This window comes from Prionailurus viverrinus, chromosome D3 (assembly GCF_022837055.1).
Source record: "Prionailurus viverrinus isolate Anna chromosome D3, UM_Priviv_1.0, whole genome shotgun sequence".
In the NCBI taxonomy this organism is placed as follows: domain Eukaryota; kingdom Metazoa; phylum Chordata; class Mammalia; order Carnivora; family Felidae; genus Prionailurus; species Prionailurus viverrinus.
In genome coordinates, this window is record NC_062572.1 from 58,341,916 (window position 1) to 58,367,023 (window position 25,108).

The 25,108-nt window shown below is 43.4% G+C and overlaps 1 protein-coding gene across 1 annotated transcript; it reads right to left on the reverse strand.

Moving 5' to 3' along the window:
• Positions 1-23,076: 23,076 nt before the first annotated feature.
• On the reverse strand, positions 23,077-23,469 carry LOC125149261 (40S ribosomal protein S24-like). The gene is given in 1 exon segment (XM_047828113.1): positions 23,077-23,469. A coding segment is annotated over 1 exon segment (393 nt).
• Between the last annotated feature and the right edge of the window lie 1,639 nt (positions 23,470-25,108).

Sequence of the window (25,108 nt, forward strand, 5' to 3'; positions counted from 1 at the left end):
TTAAGCGTCCAACTCTTGATTTTGGCTCAAGTCATGAGATCAAGTCCTGTGCTCTGCACTGAGTATGGAGCCTGCTTGGGATTGTCTGTCCCTCTTTCTGGGTCCCTCTCTCTCTGCCCCTCCCCTGCTAGTGTGCTCTCTCCCTCTCAAAATAAATAAGTAAACATTAAAAAATGGCCTTAAAAAAACAAAGTACTCTTGTACTTTAACTTATGTTATTCTAAACCAAAAGCCAATATTATATTTGATGATAAAATTCTAGAGACTCTGTTATTTAAATCGAACAAAACAAGGATGCCTGTTATCACCATTAGCACTATACTAGTGTTCCGGAAGCTCTGGGCAATGCATCAGGACATGAAACAGAAAGGAGGCAAAAAAAATATCATCAAGAACAACAATTTGTTCTCATTATTTGCAGATGATTGTCATTTACTCGTTCATTAATTCACCAAATATACATTAAGAGCCTCCTCCACATCCACTCCATTAAGGACTCAGAATGCCAAACTTCCTGTCCCCACATAGCTGACAGGAGGAGGAGGAGTGGAGAGACCGCTCCAAACAAACAATGCGCCTTGAAGAAAACTCATGCAGCTAATGAAATAACAGAGGGGAGGGAGCCATTCTGTCTCAGGTCAGCCTACCAGAGGAAGGACTATTTGACCACAGCCTGAAAGGTAAAAAAGAGTAAGCTGTGGGGCAATTGGTCTGTTTTCCAGGTCAGGGAGCAGCGAGGGCAAGGCTCTGGCATAGGGACAAGGTTAGAAAGCTGGAAGATTAGACAGCAATGTGCTCAAGCAATAGCTAGGAGAAGGGAAAGGGCTCAAGACAGGGCCAAGTAGCAGGCAACCAGAGGACTAATTGTTGTAGGCAGCATAATGGCCCCCAAAGATGGCCATGTCCTAAACCTCGGAATTTGTGATTATGTTAGGTTACTTGGCAAAGGAGAATCAAGTTTGCAGATGGAAATAAGGTTGCTAATCAACTGACTTGGAGATGGGGAAGTTATCCTGGATTATCTGAGTGGTCCCAGTGCAATCACAAGTGTCCCTAAATGTTAAAAAGGGAGGCAGAAGAGTCAGTGCCAGAGTCATGTGTGATATAACAAAGACTCAACTGGCCATTGCTGACTTTGAAGATGGAAGGGGGCCATGAGCCAAGGAATGCAAGAAGTCCCTAGAAGTTAGTGTGAAAACACGGATTATTTCCTAAAATCTCCAGGAAGGAACATAGCCCTACTTCAATTACCTTAAAAATTTTTTTTATTATCTTGATTTTAGGCCAATGAAACTCATCTTGGACTTCTGATCTCCAGCATTGTATTATCATACTTGTGTTTTTAAGCTACTAGTTTGTGTTCATTTGTAACAGCAATAATAAGAAACCAATGCAGTGGTGGATTACATTGATTTATTTTCAAATAATGAAATACCATTGCATCCCTGGAATAAACCCATTTGGTATATAATTCTTTTATAGTGCATCTATATTTATGAGGGATTCTTTTTTGTGCTATCACTGTGCAGTCCGATAGGTTAATTCTGAAGTGTTCCCTAGAAGAGATTTATACAATTTAGAAGTCTTCGGATGTTTAGAATTCTCCAGCTAAGCCATTTGACCTGGAAATTTCTTTTACAGGATTTTAAACTGCAGCTTCAGTATCTCGAAGGTTATAGGGCTAAATTATTTTAGATTAGATGAATTTGATAGTTTGTACTTTTCAAGGAATTGGTTCACTTCATCTAAGATGTTGAATTATTGTGCATTGAGTCGTGTGTAGTACTCCTTTATTATCCTTGTGCAGGGTCTGTCGTGATATCCCCCGTTTCACTCCTGATACCGATCATTTCTCTTCTCCATTTAAAAAATTTGTCAGTCCTGCTAGAAGTTTGTCAATATTATTGATCTTTTCAAAGAATCTCTTTTGGTTTCGTTGATTATTTTCTATTATTTTTCTGCTTTGAATTCCTTAGATTTCTGCCCTGATTTTGATTATTTCCTTTATTCTGCTTGCTTTCTGCTTATTTTGATCCAGTTTTTCAAGATGGGAGCTTGTGCTTTTGGTTTAAAACATTGTTTCTTTGTTATGAAAGTATTTAGTGCTATAAATCTCCCTCTAAGCACTTCCTCAGCTGTATCTCACATTTTGATATGTTGTATTTTCACTGTCATTCAGTTCATTCAGTTAACATTCATGTTCATCTTTTTAATTGCCCTTGAGACTTCCTCTTTGACATGTGTATTATTTAGAAGTGTTGTTCAGTTTCCAAGTGTTTAGAAATTGTCCTCTTTTTTTCTATTTATTTCTAATTTGAATTAATTATAGTTAAAGAACACCATCTGTATTATTTACATTTTTAAAAATTTGTTGAGATTTACTTCATGACATTTGGTAAATGTTCCATGGACACTTGAAAAAAAACGTGTAATCTGCTCTTGTTGGGTAGAATGTTTTGTAAATTCAATTAGATTCCATTGGTTGAGAATTAGGATGATGAATTCTTCTATATCCTTGTTAATTTTCTAATTGTTCTATCAGTGTTGAGAAAGGGATGTTGAAGTTTCCAAATTTATTTGTGGATCTATTTCTCCTTTCAGTTCTATCAGTCTTTCCTTCAGATTTTGCAGTGCTGGTGTTTAGAGCATCCATACACATGTAAGATTGCTATATCTTCATGGGGCGCCTGGGTGGCGCAGTCGGTTAAGCGTCGGACTTCAGCCAGGTCACGATCTCGCGGTCCGGGAGTTCGAGCCCCGCGTCGGGCTCTGGGCTAATGGCTCGGAGTCTGGAGCCTGTTTCCAATTCTGTGTCTCCCTCTCTCTCTGCCCCTCCCCCGTTCATGCTCTGTCTCTCTTTGTCCCAAAAATAAATAAACGTTGAAAAAAAAAATTAAAAAAAAAAAAGATTGCTATATCTTCTTAAGGGATTGACCTTTTTATCATTAGTAATGTTCCTTTCCATCTCTTTTCATTTTCTTTGCCCTGAAGTCTTCTTTGTCTGAGAATATAACCACACCTGCTTTGGTTTTTGCATTATGTCTTTCCCCATCTTTTAATTTTCAACCTACCTAAATTGTCATATTAGAAGTGAGTTTCTTATAGATAGTGTACAGTTGAGACATTTTAAAATTCAGCTTGCCAATCTTTTAATTGGTATACTTAGACCACTTACATTTAATGTGATTATTGATGTGAGGATCAAGTCTACCACTTTTTTAAATGTTTGTTTTGCTTTTAACTTCTTAGTTCTCATTTTCTTACTTTCCTGTGGGTATTATTTATTATTTTATTGCTTTAGGATAAGACTTTAGAGCAATTTTAGGTTCACAAAACATATATATAAAGTACAGAGATTTCCCATATACTTTTCACACCCACACATGCATAGCCTCCCCCATTATTAACATCATTCACCAAAGTGGTACATTTGTTACCAAGGATGAAACTACATTGCCAAATTATAATCACTCAATGTCCATAGGCTACCTTAGGGTTCACTCTTGGTCTTGTACATTCTATCGGCTTGGAGATATGTATAATGACATATATCCATCATAATGTCATACAGAGTATTTTCATTGTCCTAAAAATCCTCTGTGCTCTGCCTATTTATCCCACCTCTAACTCCTGGCAACTACTAATCTTTTTATTATCTCTATAGTTTTTATTTTCCAGAAAGTCATATAGTTGAAATCAGGTCATATGTAGGTTTTTCATATTGGCTTTTTTTCCCACTTAGTAATATACATTTAAGGTTACCCCATGTCTTTTCATAGCTTGATAATGCATTTATTTTTAATGCTAAATAATATTCCATTGTCTGTGTGTACCACAGTTTATGTATCCATTCAAATGGACATCTTAGGAAAAAAAAATAAATGGATGTCTTAGTTGCTTAGTTGCTTCTAAGTCTAGGTGTTACAAATAAGTCTTCTATAAACTTTCATGTGTGGGCTTTTGTGTGGACATAAGTTTTCTACATTTTTGGGTGAACACCAAGGAGTACAATTACTGTATTCTGTGTAAAAGGAGGTTTAATTTTGTAAGAAATTGCCAACTGTCTTCCAAAGTAAGGATACCATTTTGCATCCCCACCAGCAATATATGAGAACTCCTGTTGTTCCAAATTCTTGTCAGCATTTGGTGTTGCTGGTGTTCCAAATTTTGGCCATTCTAATAGGTATGTAGTGGTATCTCATTTTAACTTGCATTTCCATAATGACATATGATGTGCAACATGTTTTCATATGTTTATTTGCCATCTGTTTATCTTCTTTGGTGAGGTGTCAAAGTCTTTGGTCCATTTTTTTAATTGGTTGTTTTTTATTGTTGAGTTTTAAGAGTTCTTTGTATATTTTGGGTAACAGTCCTTCATCAGGTATGTCTTTTGCAAATATTTTCTCCCAGTCTGGTCTTGTCCTCTCATTCTCTCAATAGTCTTTTACAAAGCAGAAGCTTTTTAACTTTAATAAAGTTCAGCGTATCAGTTATTTCTTTCATGGATTGAGCCTTTGTTTTTATTCTATTCATTTATTTATTTACTTATTTATGTGACAGGAAGAAAGAGAGATTGAGTAGGGGAGAGTGAGAGAAAGAATTTTAAGCAGGCTCCACTCTCAGCACAGAGCCCAGTGCAGAGCTCTATCCCATGAACCCAGGATCATGACCTGAGCTGAAATCAAGAGTCGGACACTCAACTGACTGAGCCAGCCAGGTGCCCCAAAGCCTTTGTTGTTCTATCTAAAAAAGCAGCACTATACCCAAGGTCATATAGGTATTCTCTTATATAGTTGTCTAGGATTTACAGTTTTGCATTTTACATTTAGATCTATCATCCATTTTGAGTTAATTTTTGTGAGGGGGTATAAGGCTCTTTTTTTTTTTGTTTGTTTGTTTGTTTGGTATGGAGAGGTGTTGTTCCAGCACCATTTGTTAAAGAGACTATCTTTGCACCACTGTATTGCCTTTGCTCCTTTGTCAAGACTATATTTGTGGGTGTCTTTTGGGGACCTTTTGATTCTGTTCTATTGATCTACAGATGTCTATCTTTTCACCAATACCACACTGTCTTTATTTCTGTAGTTTTATTAAGTCTTCAAGTCAGATACCATCAGTCTTCCAATATTGTCTTTCTTCAATACTGTATTGACTATTTTTGGTCCTTTGCCTCTCCATACAAACTTTAGAGTCAGTCTATTGAGATCTATAAAGTAGCTTGCTAATTTACCCTGAGGATATGCCCTGTTAAGAAGAACAGAGTGCTCTGGCATATTTCAAAATTGTTCCTTTTCCTTACCCCATGCCTGATGCCCTGTGGTGGTGTTTTTTCCTTGATATTTAATTGTGAGAATCTGGTCAAGCTCCTGGAGGTAAATCTCACTATCTTGTGGAGGCTCTCCTATAACTGGGTCCCCCTTTGAGTTTTTCTCTCAGACTTGTCCACACTGAGCCTCTAGCAATTACAGCTCAGATTTTTTGAGCTGGCACCTGGCACTGGTTTCTAATCATGAGTCTCTGCTCCTCTGGTGAGCTGCGACTCTATTTGCCTGTTTGACTCTCCAATCTCAGGGCAGTAGTTTGCTCTATGTCCTCCCCTTTCTTATGGATCCAAGAAGAGTTGTAGGTTTTTTAGTCTGTTCGGCTTTTTACTTGTTGTTAGAATGGAGTAGTGACTTCCAAACTCCATACATGTGGAACTGGAAATCAGAAGTCCTTCCTATAGATTTTAGACTTCCATTTGGATTTTCCTTATAGTTTTTATTTTATTTTACTTTTTTTTTTTAAAGCTTATTTATTTATTTTGAGAGAGAGAACATGAGCAAGGGAGGGAGAGAATCCCAAGCAGGCTCCAAGCTGTCAGCACAGAGCCTGACACGGGGCTCGATCTCACTAACTGTGAGATCATGACCTGAGCTCATATCAAGAGTGGGACACTGGGGTGCCCGGGTGGCTGAGTTGGTTGGGTGTCTGACTCTTGATTTCGGCTCAGGTCATGATCTCATGGTTTGTGAGCTGGAACCCTGCATCAGGCTCTGCACTGGCAGCATGGAGCCTGTTTGGGATTCTCTCTCCTCCTCTCTCTCTGCCCCTCCCCCCACTCATGTTGTCTCTGTCTCTCAAAACAGACAATACACACGTGTCCTCAATATACTCATGAGATTTTTGTATCAGAAGTAGTTGTCATATTACAGTTGACCCTTGAACAATGCAACCTCTTGTGGGGTGCCAACCCCTTGTACAGTTGAAAAGTCTGCATAAAACTTTTGACTCCCCCAAAACTGAACTGCTAATAGCCTACTGCTGACTGGAAGCCTTACTAATAACCAGGAGCTTTACTGACAACATCAAAAGTCAATTAACACATATTTTGTATGTTACATGTATTCCTATAATAAAGCATACTAGAGAAAAGAAAATATTGAGAAAATCACATGGAAGAGAAAATAGATTTACAGTACTGTATGTATACTTATGAAAAGAAATGATGTTTAGGGAGCCAGGACAGGAGCTGCGGGCCTGGCGCAGGGATGGGGATGTTCAGCAGCCTGGTGGCCACAGCTTAGGAGCAGCAGCAGCTGCCAGGCAGGACTTTGGAGGTCAAGAGCAGCCTGCAAGTACCATACAGCTGCCCCATTTGCCTGGGGGTGTACCACCAGCCCATGGCCATCAGCAGCTGTGACCACATGTGAGCATGCCAGCCTCCAGGAGGTGACAGGGCCCCATCAGGGGGGAGAACCACCACCAAGAGTCTATTCCTGGCAGGAGGGTCCCAGGCCCTCCAGCTATCCCTGCACAGCCCGAAAGCTGGGGGCAGAGGACCGGGAGCCTGGGTGCTGGGGCCACCAGCTGTCCTTGCTTTCTGGATATGTTCCTATACTTTATTTTTTTTTTTTTTTAATTTTTTTTTCAACGTTTATTTATTTTTGGGACAGAGAGAGACAGAGCATGAACGGGGGAGGGGCAGAGAGGGAGACACAGAATCGGAAACAGGCTCCAGGCTCTGAGCCATCAGCCCAGAGCCCGACGCGGGGCTCGAACTCCCGGACCGCGAGATCGTGACCTGGCTGAAGTCGGACGCTTAACCGACTGCGCCACCCAGGCGCCCCTGGATATGTTCCTATACTTTAGCCCCAACTTCTGCCTGCCAGCCCTGCTTGGATACTCAGAGGGCAGCAGGTAAGACTTCTGTGCTTGTTGCCTTAGATTCATTCTTGTGGAGACTGGGCTGGGCAGTTGTAAATCAATGCCATGTGGCTTTTACTGTCAACTCAAGAAAAATAAAAAAGGTAATAGTCCACCTGTAAATGGACCCACGCAGTTCAATCCCATCTAGTACCTGTATTTACCTTACTTACATGCTTCTCCTGTGTCCCTGAAATGATGCAATGAAAGCTAGGTCAAATGCAAAGACACAGTCTATATTTTAAGCGATGAACACAGAACTTAGGCCATTTATGTACAAGAGAAAGAGGCCCCCTTCTCCCTTTTTCAGAGAGTCTCTTTGGAAATGTCTTACTCTAACCCTTTGAAATAAAACCTCCAGGGTCCAAATAAAGCTCAACGGTCAGCTTTTAAAATGTACAAATGTCTGTGTGTCCTTCGTTTCATTCCTTTTGAAATTTCAAAAGCCGTTACCTAGGAAGATAATGTTGTAACCTAGGTGTCCATCCTAGAACATAATCTTTTTTTTCTCTTGGAGAGATAAGAAAAGGCTACTGGATGGAAATAGTTAGCTCTGCCATCAGGAAACAAATGATTGCAGATCTAATCCTAATGATATGTGCAAAGTAACATGTTTTGGGAGGTGGGGAGTGAAAAAAAAATCCTCTGTTGAATATTAATTTCTAATCTCTGGAGTCTGAGGCTCTGATAGGAACAGTGAGAAATCAAGGGAAGACTTATTTTCCCTTATTTCTCTTTCTTCCCTTTTCCCCTTCCCCATTTACATTACAATTATCTTAGCTGGTCCACAACGAGGACCACATCAGAAAATGCAGTAATTTTTGTTTCAACCAAACATAATTTAGAAAAGTCAAGGGAAAAAAAAAGAAGATCTATTATATATTTACTCCTTTTCTGTCCTTCTTGCTGAGGTTCTAAGATTCTTTCGTGTTTTGGTAATGGCTCACCTACATCCAATTCACGCATTTCAAGTGTACGACTCAGTATTTTTCACATATTCGCAGAGGTGTGCCACCATCACAGTCATTAGTTTTAGAACATTTTCATCACCCCAAAAAGAAAACCCATACTCTTTAGCTCTCACCCTCCACGTCGTGGGCAACCACAAAACTACTTTCTCTCTGGGCAGATTTGCCTATTTTGGAGATTTCATATAAATGGAATCTTGAAATATATAATGTTTTCTGACTGGCTTCTTTCGCTTAGCATAATATTTTCTAGGTTCATCCCTGTTGTAGCACGTGTCAGTACTTCATTCCTTTACATTCCCAGGCAATATTAATAATATTCCATCGGGTGGATATACCATATTCGATTTACCTATTCATCAGTTAATGGATATTTGGGTTGTTTCCACTTTTCGGCTATTACGAGCAACGCTGCCAGCAACATTTACGTACAAATTTCTGTGGGAAGTAGGCTTTCATTTTTCTTGGGGACAGGACTACGTGTGAAACTGCTGGCTCACACGGTAACTCGAGGTTTAAATCTTTAAGGACGTGCCTAAAGGTCTTCCAAAGCAGCAGTACCATTCTACATTCCCACCAGCACTATGAGGGCTCCCATTTCCGCACATCCTCACCAACACCTGTTATTGTCCGTCTTTTCCATAATAACCATCCTAGTGAGTGTGGAGTAGATCTCATTGTGGCTTGGCTTTGCATTTTTCTGGTGACCAATGGTGCGCGCATTCTTTAGCTCTGGTTGTTGGTCATTGTTTTATCTTCTTTGGAGAAATATCTATGCAGATACTCTGCCCATTCTTAACTTTTTTTTCCCCCAACTGATTGACTTGGTAGAGTTCTTTATTATAGATGCAAGACCCTTATCATATGCGTGACTTGAGAAACCTTCTCCATTATGTGGGCTATCTTTTCACTTTATGGTATTTTTTGAAGTACAAATGTTTAAAATTTTTACGATATCCAAATTATCCATTTTTTCTTTGGTTCTTGTGCTTAGGGTGTTCTATTTAAGGAAGCACTGCCAAATCCAAGGTCACAAAGATGTGCTCCCATGTTTTCTTCTAAGAGTTTTATAGTTTCAGCTGTCACATTTAGGTCTTCTATCTTTCTTAATGTTTGTGTATAATATGTTAGGGGTTAAGATTCCTTCTTTTATCATTTCCTTTGTTAAGAATTTCCTTTAGCCATTCTTTCAAAATAGCTCTACTGGCAATGACTGTTTTAGTTTTACTTTTTTTTTTTTTAAGTTTATATGTAGTTTAAGTATATATAGAGAGAACAAGAACCAGCAGGGGAGGGGCAGAGAGAGATGGGGACAGAGGATCCAGAGCAGGCTCTGTGCTGACAGCAGAGTGCCCAATGCGGGGGCTCGAACTCACTGTGAGATCATGAACTGAGCCAAAGACGGACCCTTAACCAACTGAGCCACCCAGGTGCCTCTGTTTTAGTTTTTCTTCAGTTGAGAAGGTCTTGATTTGCCCTCCATTCCTCAAGGACGTTTTCATGGAATATAAAATTGTGCATTGACAGACCTTTTCTTTCAGCTCTTGAAAAATGTTGTGCCACTTCCTCTGGCTTTTATAATTTCTTATGAGGAATCTACCATAATTTGGATTATTTTCCCTTTACAGGTAAGATGTCATTTTTCTTATTGCTAAGATATTTTTTGTCTTTCCTTTGCAGAATTTTTATTCTGTATCTCAGAATACAGATCCTGTATTCTGAGGCTTTCTTGGGCTGATCCTGTTGGGGATTTGTTCAGCTTCTTGAGTCTGTTGGCTTGTAACTTTTGTCAAATTTGGGACATTTTCAGCCATTATTTTTTTTAACACTTTCTCAGCCACACACTTTTCTTCTCATCTCCTTCTGAGGCTTCAGTAATGCAAATATTAAATCCCACTACTCCCTGTGGCTCTGTTTTTTTTTTTTTAAAACTGTTTCTTCTCTATAGCTCAGATTGGGTAATTTTCTATTTTTTTATTGCTTATATGGTTTTTACTTTTTTATATGGATATATAATTTATGATGATCTAGGTTTTATATTTAAGGTTATATAACTTATATGTATATTATAGTAATTATTATTATTTGCCTATAAACCTCGGGACCCCCTCCATCCCACTCAAATAATAAATGTGAGCATTAGACACCCACTGCCCATTCAGGCCACTTGTATCACCTCTAAAAAGCTTCACCCTCCCACCTGCTCCCACACCTGCTCAAACTCGGAAACCACGCCAAAGCAATTTTGCCACAACCATGTTAACGAGATGACCCCCTTAACCTGGCATCTCAGAGCAAGAAGCTATGTACAGGACAGCACCAAGGGACAACTGGTCAACCAGACATTTTGACACCTCTATCCAAACCCTTCAGAACGGAGTGTGGTTCATGGCACCTACCAAGCAAGCAAAAATCTTCAAAACTGCTCCTGACCCAACAGAGTCACATGGGACTGCAGCTGTCCCGGGGACCCAGCAAGGACTGAGGGACAGGTTCTGTACCAACAGAAGTGCAAGGGTAGTAACATCCAAAGCCCCACTTGAGGAGAGAATCTCACCTGTGGGTCCTGGGGGTCTCTTTCGCCTTCCAGGATGCCTAGGGCCCCCGGAGGCCAAAGCCCCAGGATACCAGCACAAGCTCCAGGGGCTCCAGGGGCTCCAGGGGCTCCAGGCTTACATCGGCAAGGTCAAAAGCAGGAGCAAACTGAACGCGCAGAGGAACCAAAGGCCAGTCCACTTGATAATATCCGGTGCTGCCAGATTTGGCCACCTCCCACCAGCCAACCGTAGCCAATCTCCTTCTCTACAGAACAAGCTGGTTCCCGAGGGGAAAAAACAGCCCTTAACTCCCAGAACCCAATCCATACTAATGCATACACCAGTAACAGCTGGTCCTCAGATGCCTTGGGATATCTGTCCCGAGCACTGCTATCCAGAAAGAGCTAGGGTTTAGTCACTGTAGTGCACTTTACGAAGGTTTTAGAAAAAAAAAACATGACCTGGGCTGAAGTCTGACGCTCAACTGACTGAGCCACCCAGGCACCCTGTAATATTTTAGCTTTAAAGTTTCCATTTGGGTCTTCTTTAAGTCTTCGATGTCTTTGGTGGGACTTTCTATTTATTTGCTGAGAATTTTTAGATCGTTTGTTTCAAGCATGTTCATAATTGCCATTGTAGTAACAGCTGCTCTAACGTGCTCGTCAGATCCTTCCAAAATCTGCGTTGTGGAAGGGCTGCTATCTGTTAATTATCTTTTCTCATTCAAGGTATGAGTGGTTTTCATTTCAGCCATTTTGGGTTATGAGCCTCTGGATCTTAATGAAATTTTCTGTTTCACACGCGGCCTCTGTCCGTGTGCGAGGGGTGGGGAGAGGAGGCGAGCGCCATCTGCTGCCGACAGAGAAGGATAGAAGTTTCCTCCTTCTGCTTCCCTTGACGCGGGGGGAGGGGGGAAGGGCACAGGTGTGGGCGGGGTGGAAGTGTAGGCTCCTCACTAGGGTTTCCTTAACCTGGGGGTTGGGGCCCCTTGTTACCGTGGGGCAAGGATAGAAATCTGGACTCTAGACTCCCCATTTGGACACACGGGCTGGTGGCAGCCAGTTTTCCTGTGGTGTTTGCCTGGAGTAGAAGAGGTTGTTGTTGTTTGAGAGAGAGAAGACAGAGAAAGCATGAGCAGGGGAGGGGCGGAGAGTGAGGGGGACAGAGGATACGAAGCGGGCTCTGCGCTGACAGCAGCGAGCCCCATGCAGGCCTCGAACTCACACCACCAGAGCCGAAGTCAAACGCTTAACTGACCCAGGTGCCCCAACAGTTGTTTGTTTTCTGTTTTGCAGGCTGCCTCTTTCCTGGTCCTTCAGCTGGAGGGAGCAGCCTTTCCTTGAGGCTTTTTTTGGTCCGCGCCCGCTGGCCTATGTGCGACTCCGGGTTTTAGGCTTCTCTCACACCCGTTCTAGAGGCGTATAAAGCAAAAACAGTAACAAAAAGAAAAAGCAGAATTCAACGTCATCCCCCTCCTGAGATCCTGAGTCTCTAGCTGCCCTGCCTTCTCTCCCCCTTTTAGTGGTTTCTCATTTGAGTTTTATGTTTAATGCCCGATGTTCTTAGGGTGTACTTAGCAGGCCACATGGGGAGACGTGTGTTTATTCTGTTTCGTCTGGAACCAGAAACCCCATTTTCCGTTAACATTTTTAAACGTTTTGCTGCTCCTGAAGGTGGGACGTGTGAACACATAATACCGAGCCTCCTTCTACGAACCACAACAGCACACGTATTGCTGTGCTTGGTTTACAAAGGGGCTTTACCGTTACCCTCTGTAGCGGTTTTCTAAGGCTGCTGTGACAGATTACCAAAACCTTGGTGGTTTAAAACAACACAGATGTGGGGCGCCTGGGTGACTCAGTCGGTTGGGCGGCCGACTTTGGCTCAGGTCATGATCTCGAGGTCCGTGAGTTTGAGCCCCGCGTCCGGCTCTATGCTGACAGCTCGGAGCCAGGAGCCTGTTTCAGATTCTGTGTCTCCCTCTCTCTGACCCTCCCCCATTCATGCTCTGTCTCTCCATGTCTCAAAAATAAATAAAACGTTAAAAAAAAATTTAAAAAAAAACAACAACACAGATGTATTATCCTGCAGTTCCATTAGCTGGAAGTCTGACATGCGCTAAAATTAGTGTGTTCCTTTCTGTAGTATTTAGGAGAGAATCTGTCCCCGGCCTTTCTCCACCTTCCAGAGGCAGCCCACATTCCCTGGCTCACGGCCTCCTTCCTCTGTCTTCAAAGCCATAGCAGGTCAATTTCTCATAGTTGATGATTCTGACTCCTCTTCTGCCTCCCTTTTACTTAAGGATTCTTGTGACTGTAGTGGGTCCACCTGGATAATACAGGGTAAGCTACCTATGTGAATGTCAGCTGATTAGCAACCCTAATTCCGTCCGAAACAATCTTAATTCCGATTTACCACGAAACCTAACGTACTCACGGGTTCCTGGGATTAGCATAGGGACATCATGGAGGGCCATGATTCTGCCTCCCCCACCATCTGACTTCATGCAGGCGACGAGCACCCTGACCCCAGGGCTGCCACTTCTAGTGAGAATAACAAGGAGTCCCCACCAGAACTCTGGAAAGCCAGCAGCACTACTGTTGTAACCCTTTACAGAGAGAAAAATTGAGGTCCCAGAAGATTAGGTATTTTGTCCTGGGTCACAAGACTCTTGCTTATGGGGTGTCTCAGAGCAGGATCAAGACTGCAAGGTCAGATGTCAAAAGCAGGCATATTTCCAGTCAGAGGAGCCCCCTGTGTGTCGACAGCCTCTTCTGTGCCAGAAAAAGCCCATTTTTAGAGCCAGACAGGGCTAGATTGAAATGTGGCCATGAAAAATCAAAAAGACCCCTGCCTTCTGGAACCTGTGGGGATAGTCTAGCCATGCCTAAGACAGCTCACAGCTAGGGTCACAGTCTCAGGTCTCCCTGTCCTCTGCATCCCAGAAAGAGGGTGGTCATGGTGGGGGATGGTAGTAGGATGGGGTGCCGCAGCGACCCCTCCCCGCCTCTCCCAGGGTCCCAGGTCCTAGAGACTAGCCCAGGATGTGATGTGCCCCTTGCTCGAGGCAGGGCTGCATGCAGGCTGGCTCTGTGCTCAGTAAGAGAAAGGGCACCCAGGGGAGGCAACTCTAACTCAGCCACCCTTCCGGGGTCACATGCCCACCTCAGATCACGCCAGCTTTTAGGGGCCCAAGTGGTAACTGCACATGGATGAAAGCCCACAGCCCGGGACAACTTGTGTAGCAGGCACCGGCCAGGCACCTTGGCTCCATGATCCCTCTTCCTTTCATCTGGGCTCCCCTCTGCTGGTCTCTGCAAAGCAGAGTCTCCATGGGGGTCCGGGAGGTACCCGGTGGGTCCCAGGGGCTTAGACACCCCAGGAGAACCTCCCCTTGCAATGGAGCCCTTGTCACGCCCCCCCCCCCCCCGAGTTGTCTTTGGAGGAAGCCTAATGCAGACTTCCCAAAGTGTGCCCCATGGACGTGTTAGAAATCACGTGCTCAGGCCCTACCCCAGGCCTGATGGAACACAAACTCTGCGGTTGACTCTGGTGGACCACTTCCAGCAAAAAATAAACCTATGACGTTAATAGATATAAAATGAGCATGTGTTAAACATTGTATTTAACTCAATATTAATGAAGAAACCTGGAGGATGTTACAATCAATTCAAAAGAGAATCCAAAGAACAGACACATTTGTATACGTCAGGAATATCAGGGGCGCCTGGGTGGCTGGGTCAGTTAAGGCATCCGACTTCAGCTCAGGTCATGATCTCGTGGTTTGTGGGTTCGAGCCCCACGTTGGGCTCTGTGCTGACAGCTCAGAGCCTGGAGCCTGCTTTGGATTCTGTGTCTCCCTCTCTCTTCCTCTCCCCCACTCGACTCTGTCTCTCTCTCTCAAAAATAAATAAACATTAAAAAAAAATTTTAAATACATCAGGAACTTGGATCCAAAACTGGCTTTTCCACAGGGGAGAAGGATTGTCTTTACAGCAGAGAGAATTCATTTGCATGGCTGTGGACAAAAATTATTTTGCACTGTCAGTCATGCACAACTTATAATTATGTTTTCAATTTATTTATTTACTTACTTATTTATTATTTGTTTATTTTGAGAGAGAGCAAGAGAACAAGTGGGTGAAGTGCAGGGAGAATGGGAAGGAGAGAATCCCAAGCAGGCTTATGCTGTCAGCAGAGGACCTGATGTAAGGCTCCATCTTATGAACCGCAAGATCATGACCTGAGCCGAAATCAAGAGTCAGATGCTTAACTGACTCAGCCACCCAGGCACTTCTACAATTTATAACTATAAAACAGCACTTTGGCAATAAAAGGCCAGAATCAGATAACCCCAAGGGTGTGATCTAAACAATTCATAATTTCCATTAAAACATATGTTTCCCCCTACATTTGAGAACCCCCAGCTGAAAGGACCCAAAAGAATTTGGCCACACCACAGCCTGGCCTGCTGGGGACATCTCAGGGAGGCCCAGGGCTCCTAGTTAACCCTGGACACCCCAGCCCCATCACTCTTCCCGAGGACTGGAAGAGGTCCAGGCAGCCCCTGCCGTCACCAACCCCTCCCCCCCCCCCCCCAAGAGTACTGCATGTTGCTTGTTACTTTGACAAAAACCTTGGATTTCTGTGCTTGGATTATTTTGGCTCATAGTAACCCACCTATGAATGTTTCTGAACCCACTGGGAATACACGATTTACGTGATGGGAGTCTGAAATAATTTGCCTCTAAAAGGAATGAATTTGCCAGGGAATACCAGCTTTCATTACGGACAGATATTGCCAGACATTGGATTCTAGTCACTTCTTTAGAGCTAATATCTACTGAAATGACTAGAATGGCTTCTAAAATGTCAAGAAGTGACGGTTTTACGGGTCTGCACTTATTTTTAGCAGCGGAAAGCGAGGCACCTGTGCTGCCGGGGGAGGAGCTGTGCAGCCCACAGGAGCCGCAGCCACCTGTGACCTCTGCCCCCAAGTTCCAGCCCACGGTGTGATATTGTGTTCGCCTTTTCTCAGTCTGACCTGACGCCCCTCGGCACTGACTGAGGTGGGCAGGTGCTGGGGTATGAGGGCCCGGGTACGGTCCGTGTGCAGAAATAGTCATCTGTGAGCCAGAGGAGGGCAAGCAGATGGGACAGGTCATTCCAGGATCAAACAATGTACCCCCAAGAGCAGCGAGAACTTCTCAGAGCAGAAAGCGTGTCCAAAAAGCAACCACGAAGTGTCTGCTACACAGTCATTCCTCAAGAATTGTGTTTAGGGGCACCCAGGTGGCTCAGTTGGTTAAGAATCGGACTCTTGATTTTGGCTCAGGTCATGATCTCACCGTTTGTGAGATCAAGCCCCACCTCGGAGTCTGCTTGGGAGTCTCTCTCTCCCTCTCTCTCTCTCTGCCCCTCCCCAGCTCGAGAGTGTGCATGTGTTCTCTCTCTCTCCTTCTCTCACTCTCAAAATAAAGAAATAAACATTAAAAAAAAGAGAAATGTGTTTAATCAATCCTGATGGCATTTTCTATGCTCTTTTTTTTTTTAATGTTTGTTTATTTTTGAGAGAGACAGAGACAGAGAGAGACAAAGAGAGACAGAGTGTGAGCAGGAGAGGGGCAGAGAGAGAGAGGGAGACACAGTACTTGAAGTGGGTTCCAGGCTCCACACTATGAGCACAGAGCCCAACATGGGGCTCTGACTCACGAATCTCCAGATCATGACCTGAGCCGAAGTTGGACACTTAACCTTAACCGACTGAGCTACCCCAGCGCCCCACTATTCTCTGCTTTAATGAAAGTTGGACTCCCCACCTCCCTAGGGGAGGAGGTTTCATCTGGGCTTAAAAATGAGTAGCTGATCCAGGCTCCTGGGGAGGTCTGGATGGATCAGGCCCCGTGCAGCCTGTGCACAGGCCCCCTGGGAGCATGCACTTAGGGCCAGAGGAGTCAGATCTGGAGCGCAGAGGAGGATGGGCAGAAAAGACGGTGCCCCTGGAGAAGCCAAGAAAGTGAAGGCAAGGAGGCACAACCCCTTCAAGCATTCATTTGTTTAGGAAGCATACACTGAGCGCCTACTACATGCTAGGCTAAAATGGAAACCGTTTATCCAGGAGTTTCCCAGTCGGGGTTGTCTGCAATCTTAAAAGGTGTTCTGTGGGAAATGGATACTGATCACACAGTTGTGTGAAGCTCTGGGTTAGACAAATTTAGACAAATTTAGACAATTCTCTCTCGTTTCCCTGTGTTCTCACCGGAGGTGACTCTGCCAGGGATGTAAGAGAAAAGTGGCAGAGCCTGTGAGCAGAGCCCTCTGCGGGAAATACTGATGGACGCAATGGGCAAGCTTGTCCCGGCCAGCCTCCTCCTCGGAAAACAAGGACTCTGAGCCTCCAGGGAGGTTGAGAGGCAGGAGGCTGTTTGGAGAGCAGAAAATCGAGGCTGATGAAGGAGCTGGCCAAAGCAGCCTCCCCATCCAGGTCCCTCTTCTTCGAGGTGCTCCCTGAGGAGCACAGGGGATTTCCAAGCAGACAGGCTGGCCCCGTCACTTCCCCAAGTCAGTGGCCCCAGAGTGAGTCTCAAGGCTCACTCTGGCGTAGGAGGCCACAGTGTTGGAAAGAATGACATAGAGCCTTAGCTCTGGGCCTCTTCCTCCCGCCAGCCCTGATGGTCCTCTGGAGCTTGCTAGGAGAGCACCGGGCAGCCTGGCTCACTACAGCCTGCATGAGGGTGGCAAACACCAGCAGGTCCCATGTTGGGACTCCCTGATCCTTAGGGTCTCCAAAGGATGTGGGCAATGTCTACTTCCACTTTTGAGTCCAGCTCTGACCGTCAGGCCCTGGTTCCAGCCTGGTTGTGACCTCCTTTCTGCCACTTGCCCCTTGTCTCCACTTTGCACACACCCTCTGACAGGTAGACCCACCTCCTGGCCGGCAGCCAGTTACCACTGGGCCCCAGCACTTGTGGAGACAACGAGCAAAGAACAGCAGGCAAGGGCCACACCTCATCCTTAGGAATGTTGGAGCCCAACGCCATGGTGGGCACAGAGCACATTCTCCCTGCAAGTCTGCTGACTCACTGGCTGACCTTAGCAATGAGCAGATGTATGTGGATGCTGCCCTCATATTCTCATTGTCTAAAAGGGGAAACTGGTATGGATTAAACAACTGCAAACGATTAAGTTAACAAATACATCGAAGGACCAAGAGAAGAAAATACCAAATTCTGTGGAGGCCACCATCCAAGCTCAGCAGGTAGGGAGCAGTCAGACAGGCTTCCTGCGGGAAGTGAGATTTAAGCTGAGACCCGAAGAATGAGAATGAGTTGGCAAGGTGAAGAGCAGAAGAGAGAACCTTCCAGGTGGAGGGAACAGCATGAACGGGGCCCTGAAGCCCAGCTCTGGCCCGAAACCTGCATGTGGACCAGTGAAGGCGGTGGTGTGGGCCGTGAAGGCCTGATCAGCAATGTGACGCCAGCTGGTTTCACCAGAGAATCCTTACTGAGAGCATCTGCATCAGTGACACAACTGTCCCACCAGCAGCAGCGATTTGTTCCCACAGTTTGCTGCCCCACAGAGGGTTCCTGTAATCTGCCAACCCAGAGTCTTCCCGCAGCAGACCAGATGGCCAGCCCGTCGGCGACAGCTCAGTCAGTAAACAAGTGACAAGGTTCATCAAGGGGAGTCTCGACCAGGGAGATAAGGACTGTCATGAGTTCTGCTCCGAGTGATAGACCCTGGTCACTTTCTGTTCTATGGAGGTGGTGCATTGGTATATAGATGCCATCAATTTAGCTAAACTGCCAGAGAACAGGCCCAGGAATTTAGGGGAATCTTCATGAATCGAGGACCCCATTAAGTCAGCAGCTTGCTTTAGGGTCTGTGGTGGGGGCCCTGTTTCCCAAAAGACGCGTTGCTGTCACTTCCTTATATATACTAGACATTCGGTAAGGCCAGGCCCACTGGCTTTTGAGTTGCTGTTCCTATGGAACAGAGAGGTCTGTTGGGCTCTTCTCACCTTGCTAGTCATTGAGTCTGAGCTGACCAACCCCAAAATGGGGATGTCAGGTCAAAGTGTTACAAGGCACCCAGGGGTCAAGCATGCGGTTTCAACAAGAGCTTGCTCCTAACCTCCTCAAATAAAACAAGCAAACAGTATACTGGGGGGCTTGTCCACCAGGTGGCACTGTTACACTAGGAAATGCCCTTGGGTAATCGGGCAGCCATTAAACCTGATGAACACAGATTTCTCTTTCTATTGCTGGAATTCTGTATTGTTTCTGCTGGAGCACCAGGGATGGTTTAGGGAGGAAAGAGGAAAGAGGAAAGTTGCAGTCTACATGACCACTCGTATGTTTGTACATGCTGCAGTTCCGGATGGGAGAATCCCTTCTGGCACTTAGGGGAGGGAAAGTGCAGGCACAGAACACATGGATTCTTACTATCCTTCAGCAGGGGAAGCCACAAGGGTACAGCCAATGGCCCACAGGGCCCCACCCACAAGGCCACTTAGGCTTTCCTTCCCTACCTTTCCTTCACCAAAACTCCATCAATTGAATTTAGGAGTCTTTGCATGAGAACATGGATCAAGGAGTCTAACATGCATACGAGTCAGGGACTGCAAAGTCCTTAATACCAGGAGACCAGGCTATCCTCTGGCTAGGAGCTCAGGAAGCACAGGGAGTGGTGGAGGCTAGCCCAGGAAGACAGTGGAAGCAAAGCAAAGGAAACAAGTCAGCTTCTTTTCTCCCTTCCTTTAGGGTCTATACCTGAGCATGGGCACTTCTTCCTCCCAGTTTCTGGTGCCTGTGCCCTGGGGCTTCTCCCCCTCACTGGCCACCACATTCCAACCTGCAGCTGTTGGTGCTTTGGGCACCCATGCCAAGTGCTGAGAAGTGGCCAGGTAAAAAAGTAGTCAGGGTTTACAGTTTGGGCACACACAGTAGGAGATGTAGGAGAACAGATGCTCAAGCAGGACCGTCTTCCCCAACACTTAAGATAATGTCAAAACTAAGGGCACCTGAGTGGCTCGGTCCATTAAGCAACTGACATTGGCTCAGGTCATGATCTCATGGTTGGTGAGTTCACGCCCTGTGGGGGCTCTGTGCTGACAGCTCAGAGCCTGGAGCCTGCTTCAGATTCTGTGTCTCCCTCTCTCTCTGCCCTTCCCATGCTCACACTCTGTCTCTCTCTCTCTCAAAAATAAATAAACATTTTTTAAAAATGTCAAATATATATTAGATAACTTAAAATGGAATACTAAAAACACACACAAAAAGTTTAACCCAAAGATAGGAAAGGAGAAACAAAAATGAAAAATAGAGGGAATAAGTAGAAAAAAATAATAAAATAGGAGGTCTAGATCCAAATATATTGGTAATTACATTAAATGTAAATGAAGTAAACACACGAATAAAAAAGATTGACAGCATGGAGTTTTTAAAAAGTGATCCGGGGCGTCTGGGTGGCGCAGTCGGTTAGGCGTCTGACTTCAGCCAGGTCACGATCTCGCGGTCCGTGAGTTCGAGCCCCGCGTCGGGCTCTGGGCTGATGGCTCAGAGCCTGGAGCCTGTTTCCGATTCTGTGTCTCCCTCTCTCTCTGCCCCTCCCCCGTTCATGCTCTGTCTCTCTCTGTCCCAAAAATAAATAAAAAACGTTGAAAAATAAAAAAAATAAAAAAAATAAAAAGTGATCCAAGTACAGCCTGTGTAAAGAAACTCTTTAAATATTATGACATAGGTAGGATAAAAGAAAAAGTATTAAAAAAAAAAAACAACTATAACATGGAAGTCCCAAACAAAACAAAGCAAGGGGCAACCATATGAATATCAAAGTAAACTTCAGAGCAAAGAAAATTACAAGTTAAAGACAGACGTTACTTAGTGATAGAAGAACCAATTCACCAAGAAGACATAACAATTCTAAATGTATGATACCCAAAAATAGCGTTTTAAAATATAAGAAGCAAAAATTGTCAGAGCAGAAAAGGAGTAGATGTATCCACCATTATACTTGGAAACTGCAACTGTCTTCTGTATGTCATATATAGAAATAAAAGACAGAAAATTAGCAAAGATAGAACAGAACAACACCACCAACTACCTTGAATTAATTGATATTTATAGAACACTCCACACAACAGCAGACTACACATTCTTTTCAAGTGCACATGGAACGTTTAACGAGACAGACCATACTGTGAGTCATAAATCAAACTTTAACAAATTTAAAAGGATTCAAATCATAGAAAATATGCTTTCTGACTACAATGGAATTAAACTATAAGTCAATAACAGGAGGATAACTGAAAATTCTCCAAACACTAGGAAAGAAATGACGTTTTTTCCGAAAGAAATCTCAAAGGAAATTAGAAAATATATTAAACTGAAAGAAAATTAATATATAACATATCAAAATTTGTGGGATGTAGCTAAAGTGGGAGATGAGTTTCCTGCATTAAGTGTTTATATTACAAAACAAGGAATGTCTCGAAGCAAACACCTGTGCTTCCCTACAAGAAACTGATGGGAGGAGGGGGCAAAATAAACCCAAAGCAAGTAGGAGGAAGAAAATAATGAAGAATGGTTATTAATAAAATTGGAAACAAAAAAAAAACAGAAAATCGATGAAACCAAAAAGTGGTTCTTTGAAAGACCGGTAAAATTGGTTTTCTCTAGTCAGACTAATAAACAGAAAAGGAAAGAAGACAGAAATTACCAAATCAGGAATGGAAAAGGAAAGGCAACTACAGATCTCATAGACATTAAAACAATAACATCTCTATGCAAATGAATGTGGCAAACTACATGAAATGGACCAAACTGTCCAAACCCACAAACTATCAAAACTCACACATCATAAAACAGGTAACTCTCAATTTTAAAACATTCTTGGGACACCTGGGTGGCTTAGTCGTTTAAGTGTCCAACTTCGGCTCAGGTCATGATGGCGTCCTTCATGAGTTAGAGCCCGGCATGGGGCTCTGTGCTGACAGCTCCCGAGCCGAGCCGGGAGCCTGCTTTGGATTCTGTGTCTCCCTCTCTCTGCCCCTCCCCTACTCACGCTCTCTGTCTCTCAAAAATAAATAAACATTAAAAAAATTTCTTAAACATTCTCATTGCCCCAAAAAGAAACCCTGTGTCCATTAGCAATCACTTCCTATTGCTCCCCAAAAGGCCAGCCTAAGGCCACCGTTAATTTATTTTCTGTCTCTATGGATTTGTCTATTCTGGACATTTCATATGAATGGAATCATATAACGTGTAGTCTTTGTGACTGGTTTCTTTCTCTTACCATAATATATTCAAGGTTCATCTATGTTGTAGCGTGGGTCAGTACTTCAGTTCTTTGTATGGCCAAATAATATTCTATTATATAGATATAGCATATTTGATGGATTAGTTATAGACATTTGGGTTATTTCCACTTTTTTTGGTTATTATGAATAACATACCTACAAACATTTGTATATAAGTTTTTGTGTGGACGTTTTCATTTCTCTTGGGCATATTAGTGAAATTGCTGGGTCATATGGTAACTGTGTGTTTATATTTTTAAACATATTTGTTTATTTTTGAGGGAGAGAGCAAGGGAGGGGCAGAGACAGAGGGAGACACGGAATCCAAAGCAGGCTCCAGGCTCTGAGGGCTCAGAACAGAGCCTGCCATGGGGCTCGAACTCACGGACCTCAAGATCATGACTTGAGCTGAAGTCAGACACTCAACTGACTGAGCCACCCAGGTGCCCCACATGTTTATTTTTTTTAGGAACTTCCAGACTTTTCCAAAGTAGCTGTACCATTGGCACTCCCACCAACAGTTGTTATTTTCTGTCTTTTTAAAAATTCTAGTCATCCTAATGAATGTGAAATAGCAGCTCATGATTTATATGTGCAGTTCCCTGATGGCTAATGATGTTAAGGCCTCTTTTCAACCGTTTATTGGCCATGTGTAATCTTCTTTGGGGAACTGTCTATTCAGATCCTTTGCCTATTTTAAAATTAGGTTGCCTTTTTATTATTGAATTGTAAGTGTTCCCTATATATTCTAGATTCGAGTCCTTTATCATATATGATTTGCAAAAATGTTCTTCTCTTCTGTAAGTTGTCTTTTTACTTTCTTGGTGGTGTCCTTTGAAGCACAAAACTAATTTTTACGAAGTTTGTTTTATCTTTTTTTTTTCTTTCATTGCTTGTGCTTTTGGTGTCGTATCTAAGAATGCTTGTTCTGATCAAGGTCATGCGTGTTTACATCTATATTTTTTCCTAAGACTTTTTTTTTTTTCACATAAAAGTTCTTAGTTTATTAACTCTCTCCTGAAAAATTGGCACAGTCACTGCAGAGCCACTGCAGAATCTTTATTCCTTCTGTTGTCCAGTCTCCGGCTCACTTGTTCCCGGCATCAACCCTGTCTTCTGCAGTCCCCCTGACTTTCTTCATTCTGTTCTTGTGTTCCTTTTGCTGTTTTCTTGAGGTCTGTTTCTTCTCACACAGGCCATGTCTTGCAAGTCTATGTTTGGGTTCATTTTTCTTTGCATCATCCAAGGAATCATAAATCATGCCAAAGCCAGTTGTCTTGCCACCCCCAAAATGGGTTGTGAATCCAAATACAAAGATGGCATCTGGTGTGGTCTTGTACATCTTGGCTAGTTTTTCCCCCAAATATGTCTTAGGTGCTGCTGCCTTTCCAGGGTGAAGAACATCAATGACCACTTGTTTCCACTGAAGTAGTCAGTTGGTTATGAACTTCCTGGTCTAGAGAGTTACTGTGTCATTCATGATGGCAGCTGAGCTTCAAGCAGCCGGACAGGAAAAGAGAGCTTTCTAAGAGTTTTGTAGTTTGAGCTCTAACATTTAGGTCTAGGATACATTTGAGTTAACTTTTACATATGTATGTTTGAGGAAGTGTTCTTTCGTATATGAATATCAAGTTGCTGAAAAGACTTCTTTCCCCATTAAATTGTCTTGGCACCCTTGTTGAAAATCTATTGACTATAAATGTGAATACGAGTTTATTTTTGGACTCTCAATTCTGTTTCACTGGTCTGTATGTCTATTCTTATGCCAGTAGCATATTTTCCTGATACTGTAGCCTTTTTAAAAATTATTTATTTATTTATTTATTTATTTATTTATTTATTTATTTATTTATTTATTTTGAGAGAGAGAGAGAGAGACAGAGACAGAGAGCGCGTGCACGCACGAGCAAAGGAGGGGCAGAGAGAGAGGGAGAGAGAGAATCCCAAGCAGGAACCCAATGCGGGACTTGATCTCACAACGATGAGATCATGACCTGAGCCAATATCAAGACTCACATGTGTAACCAATTGAGCCACCCAAGTGCCCTGATACAGTAGCCTTGTAGGAAATTTGAAATGGGCAAGTGTGAATCCTCCACTTTCTTCTTTGTTTGGGCTATTGTAGGTCCCTTGCATTTTCATATGAATCTCAAGATCGGTTTATCAATTTTAGCCAAAAAGGCACTTGAAATTATACAGAGATTGTGCTGAACCTGTAGGTTACTTAGGGAGTATTGTCATCTTAAACATATTAAATCTTCTCCATTTATTTAGGTTTTCTTTAATTTCTTTCTATAATGTTTATAGTTTTCAGTGTTCAAGGCTTGTACTTCTTAAATTTATTCCTGTTTTATTTTTTTGATGCTATTGTAAATGTAATTATTTTCTTAATTTCACTTTTGGATTATTCATTCCAAGTATACACAAGTACCATTTTTTTCATATCTTGTATGCACAGTTTATATTTTGGTGTATTGATCTTGTATTCTGTAATTTTGCTGACCTCATTAATTAGTTCTGGATTTTAGTGCATTCCTAAATATTTCGTCTATTCAAGATTATGCTGTCTGCAAACAGAGATGGCTGGAGGGACGATCACATAAAATAGTGCACGTGTCTGGTACCGGGCAAGGTCTCCTTAGGTGACAGTTTCTCTCATGCTTTCTTGGTTAGGCACTATTCCCCTCCTGCTACCACAGCTGGGGGTCCCTTCCTCTGCAATCAGTCCTCTGAAGGCCACCGCTGCTTGGCTGAATTCCCAAGAGTTGAACTACATGTATGATCCCTGCCTGAACCAATTTATTCTAAGCCCTGAGCACCACTTTTAGCCCCCTCGTTGGCCCTGGCTCTGGCGCCTTCTTCCAGGCAGAAAAGCAATCCCAGACCCAAATTGTGCCTCCCCCCATGGTGTCCCCCAAACAGAGGAAGAACAGAAGTGGAGGTTTTCAACAGCCCTGCATTCCTTCTTCCCAAGGCCATCCACGCATGAGTCCTGAAGGGAGCGGGTCCTTTGGGGGGTGGGGGTAGGGTACTTAGAGAACAACCCATCTTAGCATAGGGTCCCTCAAACCAAATTCTGAATGGCTCCAAATAAACCAAAGTAAAAAGAGCGACATAAA